The sequence below is a fragment of the Capricornis sumatraensis genome, chromosome 13, assembly GCF_032405125.1.
Source record: "Capricornis sumatraensis isolate serow.1 chromosome 13, serow.2, whole genome shotgun sequence".
In the NCBI taxonomy this organism is placed as follows: Eukaryota; Metazoa; Chordata; class Mammalia; order Artiodactyla; family Bovidae; genus Capricornis; species Capricornis sumatraensis.
In genome coordinates this window covers 53976695-53989482 of record NC_091081.1, presented here as the reverse complement: position 1 = coordinate 53989482, position 12788 = coordinate 53976695, and the positions used below count along the sequence as shown (strand labels likewise).

The 12788-nt window shown below is 34.4% G+C and overlaps 1 protein-coding gene across 4 annotated transcripts in view; it reads left to right on the top strand.

Moving 5' to 3' along the window:
- PTPRK (protein tyrosine phosphatase receptor type K) overlaps positions 1-12788 on the top strand; it is a 619103-nt gene that overhangs the window by 332154 nt on the left and 274161 nt on the right. For all 4 annotated transcript variants that reach the window (XM_068985075.1, XM_068985072.1, XM_068985073.1 and 1 more), the window contains exon 6: positions 12141-12315. In XM_068985075.1, the coding sequence (XP_068841176.1) occupies positions 12141-12315 (175 nt within the window). The remainder of the gene's footprint in view (positions 1-12140; positions 12316-12788) is intronic.

Sequence of the window (12788 nt, the reverse complement as noted above, 5' to 3'; positions counted from 1 at the left end):
CGTTATGTTTTCAGAAAGACAAGAGACACACAAAACTGCATGTCATGTACGTCTTTATTTATATTAAGTTCCAGAATAGACGATGTTAATCTGTCATGGTAGAAGTCAGAACAGTATTTGACTGTAGAGGATGAGGATCAGCTGGAAATGAGCAGGAAAACTTTTTGAGGTAATGTAAGTGTCATATAGCTTTGTTGGGGTTTTGTGTCTATGAGTATATATACATTTGTCAGAACTTAAAGTTTAACCAGTTCACTGTATGTAGTTTACCTTAATAAGCCATGAATGAGGAAAAAGTGAGTATATGAAACATTTTATCTAATAACCAAATCACTGGCAGTACTAATCAAGCTGTGGATGGCAATAGCCTACAAATCTTACCTCCATTTGTGTCCATTTTGTCTGTTTGAAACCATTTGATTAGGTTCAAAGGTAATTTTTAATTGTCACTGTAAACCAAAATATAGACTAAAGCATGTTCTGAGTGTTCTGTTATCAGAACATATTATAACATTCAAGGATGTGAAAGAGTTGAAACAGGGGTTGGGCTGTAACTTATAAATTAGTATTCTTTCTTGAGAGTCCAGTGTAAGTGGACACCTACATGGCAAATCAAATAGAGCCCATTGCTGGAACATCTGTCAGGCCATATGCTTTGGCCTCAGGTTCAGTGTAGAAACTAAAATGCTAATGACTCCATCCATCATTACAGAGCTTGGTGGGCATGCATCATTTGGTTGGACAGAGAAAATTCACCAGCAAAGTTACTGAAAGCAGGGAATTGTGTGGGGAGATTTGGTGGCACCATTTGTTTTGGTGAACTGAAATGGGGCTGTTTAACGTGTGACTGGTAATCCTATGCAGACTGCCATGAAAGCAGTGGCAATTGGGCCAATCTGTCAGTGAGCTCCCCAGGTGCTGGCAGTGTGCCTTCTGAGTGGGCCTGCCAAAACAGGAAAGCCAGCCATCTCTTTGCCCTTGGTGAGGCTCATCACTGCTAATGTAGTGTGATACAGCTAGTTTCTCAGCCAAAGGAAATGTCATTCCTTCTGCAGCAATGGATAATTTAAGCAATAGATTGAGAGTAGAATTAGTACAATGAGATGCAAATTGCTCTAAAAAACAACCAGCGAGGGGCTGACCTTTTGCAGTACCAACTGTTGTCAGCTGAGGTTCATTGAAAATGGTTGCTGTGAAACTTCTGGCCACATAGTGTTTTATCTGTCCAGGCAAATGTAGTCTTGTTCCTATGCGACATGTGAACATCGTCACATAGCACTGGAAATCAGAAGCGTGATTTAAAAAAATGAATAATTTGAAAGTACAGAAATTTTATCTGGTGAAATATATCACCATGATGTTTTGAATGCCAACTGGTTGTTGCTTATAAAGCTCTTCTTGATACTGCCATGCTATAATATTTTCTTATAGTATAAATATATGTCTATTTATACTGTGATATAAAGTGCCTGTATCATGCTTAATTTACACATGGAATTTTACTATCCCTGAAACTATTTCTTTCTGAGAAAAAAATCTGGTAATTTTTCATTTGTCATAATAAATGGAAAATCTTGGAAGAAATTAATCTATTCCTAGAAACATACAGTTTATAGTGGGCAATTAATTGAGAAGGAATTTGAGAGGACTATTTCAAAGCCAAACTGATTAAATATTTAACATGTGATTAATTCACATTGGGTACCATGGGAATAGGGAGAGAAAGGAATGAAATATGGTGAAATTGTACTAATGTCTGGATTTGGTGATAGTTCTGACATTATCTTGGTGAAGGTTCTAACATTTTATGGATTATTGGCCCTGAGGCTGACACATAACTGAAATATTAGAATAACAAAAAGCAGTATATAATTACCAGAACCATTAGTAAAGTCAGAGAAATTATGTCAGAATTGCTAAAGGTACATTGTTATCTTGAGACTTTTGGGAGACTGGATACATTTCTTCAAACAGTAGAATATTGGGGACACAGAAGAGGCATTTAATTTGTTTTTCTTTATAGATACTAAAGTACAGTAATAACCAGTGGTTTCAAGCTATTTGGTGAGATATATAAGCTGATTATGAGGAAAACTTTTGTAATTGCAGGGCTGTTGAAACCTAAAATGAGCTACTCTAGAGGTAGTAAAATTAACAATTAGTGAAAGTAGCCAAACATAATCTGGATAAGCATTTGCTAGAGATGTTGAGGACATTTAAGCATGAGCCTGAATACTTTATTAAGATCCTTTCATCCCTGAGAGATACTGGTATAACTGAGTAAGAGATCATATGGAATCAGTCCTGTGCTATTTCAAAGTTGAGAGAGCACTCCAAAGATTGGAGTAAATTTAATGAAGTCGTTAAGGAAAATTTCATTGAGTCCATAAAGGGCAAATGCAGGAGATGCAGTTTCAATCCCTGTGTCGGGAAGGTCCCTGGAGGGGGAAATGGCAACCCATTCTAGTCTTCTTGTCTGGAAAATCCTATGGACAGAGGAGCCTGGCAGGTTACAGTCAATGGGATTGGAAACAGGACTGAGCAACTGAGCACACACACATTGAAAGACATATAGGACATGGATAAGCAAGGATTAAGTGGGCATGCTCATCACTGCATTTTAGTGTGTGTGTGTGTGTGTGTGTGTGTGTGTGTGTGTGTATTGTGTGGAAACATCAAGAGATGAATCTTCTTTCAGTGGAAGGTTCACAATGGGAAGTAGAGGTAAACATAGTTTGTGGAAGAGATGGGACGAGGCCATGATGGGGACAAAAGCAAGAAAGAAACTACTGCTGACAGTATAGACATCACGTAGTGAGAGCCTAGGATTGGGCTGTGCCATTGAATTTTGAAAAAAATGTGAGGAGGGAAGGAGAGGGACCAGTGAAAGAAGACTGTTGAGTTTGGATCAGGTTGATACCAGGTGAAAGAGTTTGGGAGGATGTGAGCGAAATAATAAAGACAGAATACTAGAATATTATAGAGTAATAAAGGTTTTTAGATTGCCTTAAGCATTTATTTTTGACAGTCTGTGAATTTGTTTTCTCATTTTCTCTCTGGGAATTAATTTGCCTGTTCAACCCAATCATTTACTGTTTCCCCTTCTACCTTGATAATTGCATGTGAGTTTTCCGAAATAGAAGTCAAAAATGGGGAAATGTTTTCATTCCTTTTTACTCTTTCTAGCCTTAAAAAAATTTACCAAGACAGTTTGAAACTTGTGGCCAAATTAAATCTCTGGGTGTTCCTGGTTTTATTTAGGAGAGTTCATCTAAGAAAAGGCTGTTGGTGCCATCCACCTTGCCTTCTGTATCCTGTGGCTCACAGAGCAGGACTAGCATCAGAGAAGAGCATCAGACATGTCTATTATACTTTCCTGACTCTTTGTAAACTGATAGATGATCACTAGCCTGCTGCTTAATTCTAATTTTCTCTGTTTATCCTATTTAAGTATTGAAGTGAAGTGTTAGTCACTCAGTCATGTCTGACTCTTTGCAACTCCATGGACTGTACCCTGCTAGGCTCCTCTGTCCATGGAATTCTCCAGGCAAGAATACTGGAGTGGGTTGCCATTTCCTTCTCCAATTTGATTTACAATTAATTCTACTCCACTTAAAAGACCATGTTCTATTTGGTAGCTAATAGCTATGACTCTTGTCAGTCCTGCTTTTCCTCAGGACATTGCTTTATTTGAGTTCACGGCATTATATCTTCCTTCTTGACTTCATGTAAAGAATTATAATCATTGGTCTTGAAGTAAAATCACTGACCAATATCATGGATTATATTTATCTTTTACCCTTTCCATTTTGGGTGTATATATGTATGTAACAAAGACCATCAGAAAGTATAATCATATTTAATTTGTAGAATTGCTAAATATTCCTGAGGTCATTTTGGTTGGCTTTGTGTGGCTTTCTACCATAAAAAGTTCAATGCCTCAAAGATATAATGCATTCTTTTCTTTCTTTGATTATTCATAAACTCTGAATTTGTTGTCTGCAGATTACATAATTGACTATAAATGAATAATGTGTGGAATATTGTTTGTCTTCTTTATTCCTCGAACATATCTGTAAAAGCCTGGCAGTGTAGAAACTCAAGGATTTCTTCTTATTAATATCTATAAATAACAATTGACTACTTTTTCTGTACAAGAGTAATACACTCTTCTACTGTTTGCAGAAATGCCGTTTCAGTGTGTTTTTCAGATGTGTTGTGTCAAGCACTTCATAACTTTTAACTGAGCTCCTGTGACCAGTGTTACAATATGGGGGCTCTGGCAGTGGGCTGGCTTTCTTCTTATTGAAAAGCAGTCTGATTTAAATATGTAATATATATAAAATTATTTTATTTTAGAATAAAACATAGAGAAAACCTCACAAAGAGTGAAAAACTATGACTCAATGAAGTTTTATAAGATACCCACCTCAGATCATGAAAAAGACTACCATCCTAGAGGCTCTTTTCAAGTTCTCTGTCTCAGACACAACTGAGTCATCTCCCTACCCCTATAAATAATAATTATCATGACTTTTAGCCTTTGTTTTTCTTATGGTTTTTGTCATATATATACATATATGTGAGATATATATATATGAAATATATGAAATATATATACTCTCCTTAGACACTATAGATTAGTCCTATTTTTAAAAATATATCTTTTAAAGTCCTGTTAATCTCTGTGTTTTTCCTGTGGCGTTTTTTCCCCTCACAATTTATCTATTGAGGAGCCCAGGCCCTTTGACTTGTAGTTTTCACACAGTCTGCATTGTACTGATTGCATACAAATGTCCTCTTCAGTTCATGTTCCTTTGAATTTCCTGAAAATTGGCAGCCAGATCTAGATTCAGGTTTGATCCTCTGGCAATGCTAGAGGTGGTGCATAGTGTGATTACTAGAGGCACAAAACGTCTCATTTCTTTCTTTCTTTTTTTAATCCTCATACCAATTGGTGCTTAATGCCTATATTCATTCCTGGAGGTTGTCAGTTATAATATTCTGGTTTTATTATTTCTTTTGCGTTTTGCTTAATTAATGAAGACATGCATCTCATCATCTACTATTTGACTACACAGTGACACAGTTCATTTAAAGAAAGGGATGGTAGCTTCTCAACTCTTTCTTTAATTATTGGTTTTTAGTATAATTCGTTGGCTCCTATCATTATCAAAAGATGACAGATTCTTCTTTTTTCTTTTTATTATCATGAACTCATGGATTTATACATATTTAATGGACTTCAATTCACTGCAGTTAATACTGTTTTTTAAACTCAAATCATACCACTTTTTACTGGTGGTTGGCTCCTGAGTCCTTTTGATATGCCTTTAGTAGTCTTTGATAGCTTTGTTGTTGCAAGGAATTGGTTTATGTGATTGTGGAACCTGGATAGGCAAGTTAAAGTCTCTAAGTCAAGCACTTGGAGAGGGCAGACTGGAATATTCAGCCACCTACTAAAGTTGCTATTCGTGGGTGGAATTTCTTCTACTTCAGAGAGGCCTCTGATCTACTCTTAAGTAAGATTATCTAGGATATTCTCTCTTACCTAATGCTGGATGGTTATGGACTTTAATCCCATCTACAAAATACCTTAGTAGAGACACCTAGTTAGTGTTTGACTGAATAACTTGGGACTGTAGCCTTATCAGGTTGACACATTAAAAGAGCATCACAATTATCAAATATATTATTCACTTAGATATTGTTTTATCTTCATAATATTACTATTATTAGAATTTGCAGTTAGAACTTCTGCACAGTTACCTCACCCAATATTCTCAGTATCTCTGTTGAATAAACCTTTACAAAACTGATGTCCCCATTTTTAGATGAAAAGGCAGAGACTTGAGAAGTAATGAGAAATTGTGGAGGTAATAAATAGTCATTTTAAGTCTAGACCACAGGAGTCATCTCCCATAGTTCTATCTATTTACTCATGACCTCTTTGTGTGGTTCCTCATATTTATCACCTTGTCCCCACATTGCAAAGATGCCTTTGCATCTTAGGTTAAAATTCATTTTTGTGTTTAATAACTGACTTTATTTTTTGTTAAGCTTGGCTCTAGTAATTTGCGACCCACAGCACATTTTCACCCTGCTTTATGTCAGAATTACAACATTTGCCTCTTCTTTTCCTGTGTCAAATATCATTTACCTTGTTCAGTCCTTTCATTGTCATATAGTAAATGGGTGGTGAACTTAGTATTATAATTTTAGTGTAATTTCTCCTAAAGGAACATTATTTCCTTATCGTTTAATCTATTGAAGTCAGTATGATTTGTAATGGATATAAATGAGTGCTTTTCTCAAAATAGTAACAGTGTTTCTAATTTTTTAAATTTATAAATGTCTAAATTTTGTTTGCTGTGATACTCTTTCATGTTTCTAAAATTCTTTGATTTAATTGTTCAGTAATAATGATGATGATAGCTTTATCTCTATGATATCTATGAGAAAGAAAAAAAAAATTCATATAGCAGACAAGTCCCAGGAAGGAACCCTCAGGTCCTTGGCTGGATTGTTATATGATTCACTGATTCACATCAACCTTAATTTTAGTGGGCAAATTTAAACTGAGATTAGTCTTGTAAAGAGCGCATTACTGACAAATTATATGCAGCCCCCTAAATATTATTCTATAGGAATTTAAATGCAAAACATAGAAAAACAATCGCTTGCCCTTTTTCCAGCTCTTAAGAGGATGGAGGAGACATATATCATTATGAAAGGCAGTGAAAAAGAAAGCAATAAATGCAATTTAATTTTTCTTCATGTCAGTAGAGTGAAATAATCTCTGCAAGTGTTCTAAGTACCATATTATTTAATTTAAAATTAAATCAGATTAATTTTATTCCTCAAGTTTTGAAAAGAGAGACTGAAATAAACTATTCCATATTTTAACCATAGCATATTAACCTTTAGGATTTCAAGCTGAAAGTAACAGAGAACCAAATGTGTTATATCATTAACAGGAAATCCAGAAATGGGTGGGGGGGCTATAAGAACTGTTGACATCATTTCATTTTTAAATTTTTAAAATTTTTCTCAAGAGAGTAAAGTGAGGATTTACTAAATGGTAGTACACCCACAGGGTGAGAGTGGGCAGACTTAGGTGAAAAGCTTCTGACACCATTTTAGATACACAATCAAGAATCTGATTCTGTGTTTCTCCGTAACGTGACATCCTCATCATTTTATTCATGACACTGAGAGAAAGAAGAGGACCCCCTGTGCTTTCTCTAGAAGTGAGGAAATCTTTCTGGAACTAACATGGCTTATTCCTATTATTTTTCATTGGCCAGGATCACACCCATTTTTAGACTTGTCAACTGTTCATGGGAACTGGACCTCCATGATTGTTTTTGACCAATTGTCTCAAGCTGAAATATCTTGATTCATAACCTATGGATCTTGTAAAAATACAGATTTTGATTCAGTAGATCTAAAGTGATCTCTCTAAACTTTGCATTTGTAATAATCTGACAGGTGATCCTAATGCTAATGCAATAATAAATACTGGGAAATGACCGATATTACCACTACACTACTTTATGCTGGGAACTGAACTTGGCAGATAAATACTGCATGCACCCTGCATGATGAAGCTTACTTAGTTTAATTACAGGAGTGATAATAGTTAGCAATTCCAGTGACTTGCCTAGAGTTACTTGGTAAGTGATGAGTCTCAACAACCTATACTAGAGACAAAATAAATAAGAAAGCATGACAAGGATCTGGGGTGGGGGGTGGGGAGAGAAGAGGAATGAAGAAAGCAAAGTGCTAGGTTATAATCCTTGGATCATATAATTTTGTGTTTCCTAGTATTTCTCAGAGTTGGGGATTTTGCAATGGAGAAATCACATAAAAATCTCCAAGCAGAATAAAGAGCCTGGAACTGAAGAATATAAAGGCAGAAAACTATACGTGAACACTGCTGCATAGAGATAAAATTACCATTACTTCTTATTTCCGTCTTTCATAGCCCTGCCTGCTCTGCTAAACTGGTCTTGTAGGCAGGCAAAAATCTATTATTTTGGCTTATAAAATAAAAAGTTATCATTATTTTTGAATTCTGAAATGTAAATGTCATAAACTGCTACTTTTAACTTTAATGCATTACTTGAAGCAAAGTAAATAAAGCAATGTCTAGTGCAGTAGATTATATTTTCTCATTGATATAATGCATTGATCAAGACTTAACAACAAATCATCAACTCATTTGACTGGACCTGTGATACAAATGAAGTAAAAACAGCTCTGGTTTATTTTAGAGGAAATATTACTAAATTTTGTGTCTTTAAACCTAGTTTTGAGTTTTAATCCTGCTACTAACAGGCTATGTATGTATCACATTTTGATTATATAATCTATAATCTATAAATGAAAATGACTATCACAGAAAATTTGAAATAGAGAACAGTGATAGAATCAGGATAACAGCTAATATAATATGAGGGACATGGAGGGGCTTATTAAGTGATTTTTGAAGAAAAATCTGAAATTATGACTACAATTATTTTATTGTTATTTTGAGAGAGAGCATCTAAGTGTACTGTACTCATTAATTTTATCAATAATATATATCCTATATAAGTATACACATGTTATAGCTTTATTAGTATAATAAAAAACATGTACAAACACAATATAATCAAGATCTCCGGATGGGATCACCCTAAGTAGAGCCCTCAGCATCTCTAAGTTGTGGTTTAGCTCAGAAAGAACTTTGTATAAATGATCTCTAGATGTCCTTGAGGTTCTATATTTCTGTAGCTTCCCTTTAGTATTTATTTTAATTAATGATTATTATATATTTTGCTAAATAACTTATGAAAGCCTCAGAAAGTTTTACATGACTCTTATCTTTAAAAATATCATGCGTATGAACTTAGTACATTTTAACAAAGAACTTTATCCACAAAATAATAACATACTGCATAATATGATGCTGTGGAAGAGAAAATGCAAGATTTGAAGCCCTACCTTCAGGATGATTTCAGTACACAAAAAGGTAAAAGGGCAGATACAGAATATATTATAGAAGTGATTCAAGGTGGAAATGCGGGTTGCATTTTTATGATAATCTCTGTGTTTCTGAGACCCTATTCATGACAGTTTCAGTGGGGACGGCAGGTAGAAGAGTATGTTTAAGTTGATGAAATGTGAGCTTGAGGCTGAGAGGTCATTTTTTGTCTTCCTATCTCATGTCATTAGGGGCCTCATCTAGGAATACCTAAGAGTTATTGGTATCCATTTAGGGTAATTCAGATTTTTCATAAGAGCAAATGACTGATTCCAGCAGAAGTCAGTAGTGGTCTTGTAACTGTTGCAGAGAAATAGAGTAGATCCTATATTGGCAGGACATAAACAATGGAAAGTTTTAAAAAATTTGGAATTCTTCCAGGCTAGTGAAAATTTCTGAAATCGCCGCTTATAAAGTAAATTAGGGTCAGAAAGTGAGGTCTCACTAACAGTGCAAAAGACTGAAGGGCTTGGAGAAAATCTCAGCAGCAATTGTGATTCAGATTGAGAAATCTATTTTAGCACAGGAAGCAGGTAGTAGTGAAGGCTGTTGAGCATTGCGGAGGCCTAGGTGAATTTTGGGATCATGAGAATATTCACAGAACTATGGTGGAGAGGATAATTTGACCTGGTAGATAATTGATTAGAAGTCATTGCAGAAGCTGGGAATTCCAGAAGTTAAGAGGTTGTTTGCATGGGATTACGAAAGAGCGATATGCAAGTGAGAAACTGGGATAGAGAGTAAAGTAGAAGACACTGTGCCTTCCTTTGGGAAAAGTTTGGAGGAAAGTGTTACTGTGAGATGAATGACAACGAAGATGGAAAGAGGAAATAATCATTATTGAGAGTAAAACATTAAGGGTATACTTATAAACTCATCACAGAGGAAGATGGATTTTTAAATCCATCCTGAAAGTGCTAAAAGATGTGAATGTGTTTGTGCATGAGTAAGATAATTTAGAAGGCAAAGTAGGAAGTGGGAGTTGATTGGTCTTGCCAAAGAAAGAGCTGAGAACTATAAATGGTAGTAAGAAAGGTGGAGGTGTAGATTAGGGGAGATGAGGTGAGGGCATGTAGCTGTATGAGTGCTGAGTCATGGTCTGCCTTCTGGTTGGAAAATTAATATTAAATAATGTGATAACTGAAAAAATGCAGGTTGAGATTTGTATGCATAAAGTTTTTTTTTGTTTGTTATGTAATTTATAGAGACAGAATTCAGGTTGCGTTTTATGAATTTATATTTTAGGGCTGCTGAGTGTAAGCTGCTCTTACTCTTTGTGGGTTAGGAACAAAGAATTAACAAAACACTCATGAATGAAAAATGTCAATGTCAAATTTGGGACTTTTAATCTGCAGGTATATATGCATATATAGACACATGCATACATACAAGATAATATGCATGTATATATCATTTCAGATACAGAGATGGGTGTTAAAGATACAATAGATTTTAACATTTTAAAACTTATTAAAGTAATTAATTCCTTTATTATTTACTTGTTTAAAAATGCAAGGTATTTCAAACATTCAAAAACATTTATAAAAAAAGCAAAAATTGACTACTAACATGCCTGCCACTCTAATTTAATAGAAACTGACATTTTGCTTTTTTGTCTCTTAATTTTTCTAAACAACTTTCTCCCTAAGATTTAAACATATATTTCAGAGGAATATAAGGAGATGTTCTACATTTACCAAGACTGTACTAGTTTTAGTTTGCTTAGTAACTGCCATGTTGAATTTTACTGATTGGATAAATCTCAGTTCATTTATCCACTACTCAGGTATATTTTATGGGATCTTTCCCATACTTACCTATTACAAATGATTCTGAGTTGAGCATTCCTGTACATATCTGTGATCACACATGAATGGGTGATCCAAATGTAGAAATGGAACTATTAGGCTCTATGTTTTATGCATCTTCAGCTTTACTAGATAGTAGTAAATAATTTTCTAACATGACTGTAACCATTTACCCTTCCATACGTAATTTTACTGGTCTGTTTTACACTATTTGATGAAATGATACATCAAATAATGTAAAAGGATACCAGGAATACTTAGCATTTTACCTACCAGATGTGAGAATGAGGAGCATGCCCATTTATCTTTCATAGTTGTGGCTTTTCTTTGCCCTTTGTGCTATCTTTGACATAAAGAATTTTTAAATTGAGGCTGAGGATCTCTTTTCATGGTTATTATACATACACATTTTCTCTCTTTATAGCCTCTCCATTTGTTGACAGGATTATTTGTCTTTTTCCTTATTGAACTGTAGAAGAATTTTACATAACCTGACTATTTATCTTTGATGGTTATTTTCATGACAAATATCTTATCATGGTTTGTGTCTTGCTTTTTTCACTTTATATATGATATCTTTCAATATATAGAAGTTAGCAGTTTTATTATAGTTGAATTTGTCAACCGCATTCTTTATGGTCTTGTGTGAGGCATCCTGATATTATAAATATGTTTTCCAATAGTTCATTTTGAAAGTTGACAGATATGCTTTTAACTTTTAGGTTCTTTTGATTACTTCTTTTAAATGGTATAAATTGGCTGTCATTAATGCCAAAGAGATAAAAATTTGCAAAGAGTACAGATTTTGGCTTGACTGTAAATTATTCATTAGTATTTTATAGTCATCCTGTCATGATCGCATGCTATGCATTTAGAATACTGAGATGCATTGACCATGGTCTCAGTCTCCTGAAGGGAACAAACCTATTAAGCACATGCAGTGTAGTACAAGGGCTAAAAGAAGACTTTACATATATAAAGCCTGGGAGAAGGGAGATGGCAGTGAATTATTTGCCAAGAAGCCATTATCTGTCCTGCTAATTCATATACTCTGGGCTAATAGAAATTTTATGGAAAACTGAGATTACTATTATAGTTTAGCACTACACTCCTTAAGGGAAACCAATATTAACTTACATCCTTTTTCTGATTGAAAGACAACAGTGAAAATTTGTGGGGCTACATGGATATTTTCCTCCTAATTTTACAAATAATAAGTTATCACAGATGTTGTTTGCCAAGATGCTTTAAATTTCTGGAAATGTTAAAACCCTGTTTTATAAAAGATTGGTTTTTGTTTACAGAGACGAAATGGTGAAGATATACCTGTGGCTCAGACTAAGAACATCAATCACAGAAGATTTGCTGCTTCCTTTAGGTTGCAAGAAGTGACAAAAACTGATCAGGATTTGTATCGCTGTGTAACTCAGTCAGAACGAGGTTCTGGTGTGTCCAATTTTGCTCAACTTATTGTAAGAGGTAAAGTAATATTGCTTTCACTTCATGAAATTGCATGGCTTCGTTAGAACAAAACTGACTTTTGTAGATATTTGGATTGATTTTTAAATCTAGTGCTCTTTATCTCAAATCACTGCAAAAACCATATCATTATAAACGTTCTGAAAAGATCTTAAGGTCAAATTAAGATTGTTGCTATATAGTGTGTCAGGTTTTCAGTAAGTGATTTTTATCAAAAGGAATCTATTTAATATTCCAACAGGGTAAACATATATAACATACTTTATTTTGCCATCAGTTTAAGGCTACCAGAGGAATTGGTGAGGGATTATGATACATTGGTACTTTTCTTTAGTGAATACTGGAAAAACAAGTACAAGTGCATGTATAAGTACAAGTATAGTACTTATACTTGTATAAGTATAGTATAAGTAAGTATAAGTATAGTACTTGTATAAGTACAAGAACCATGTATATTACATTCACTGAAAATT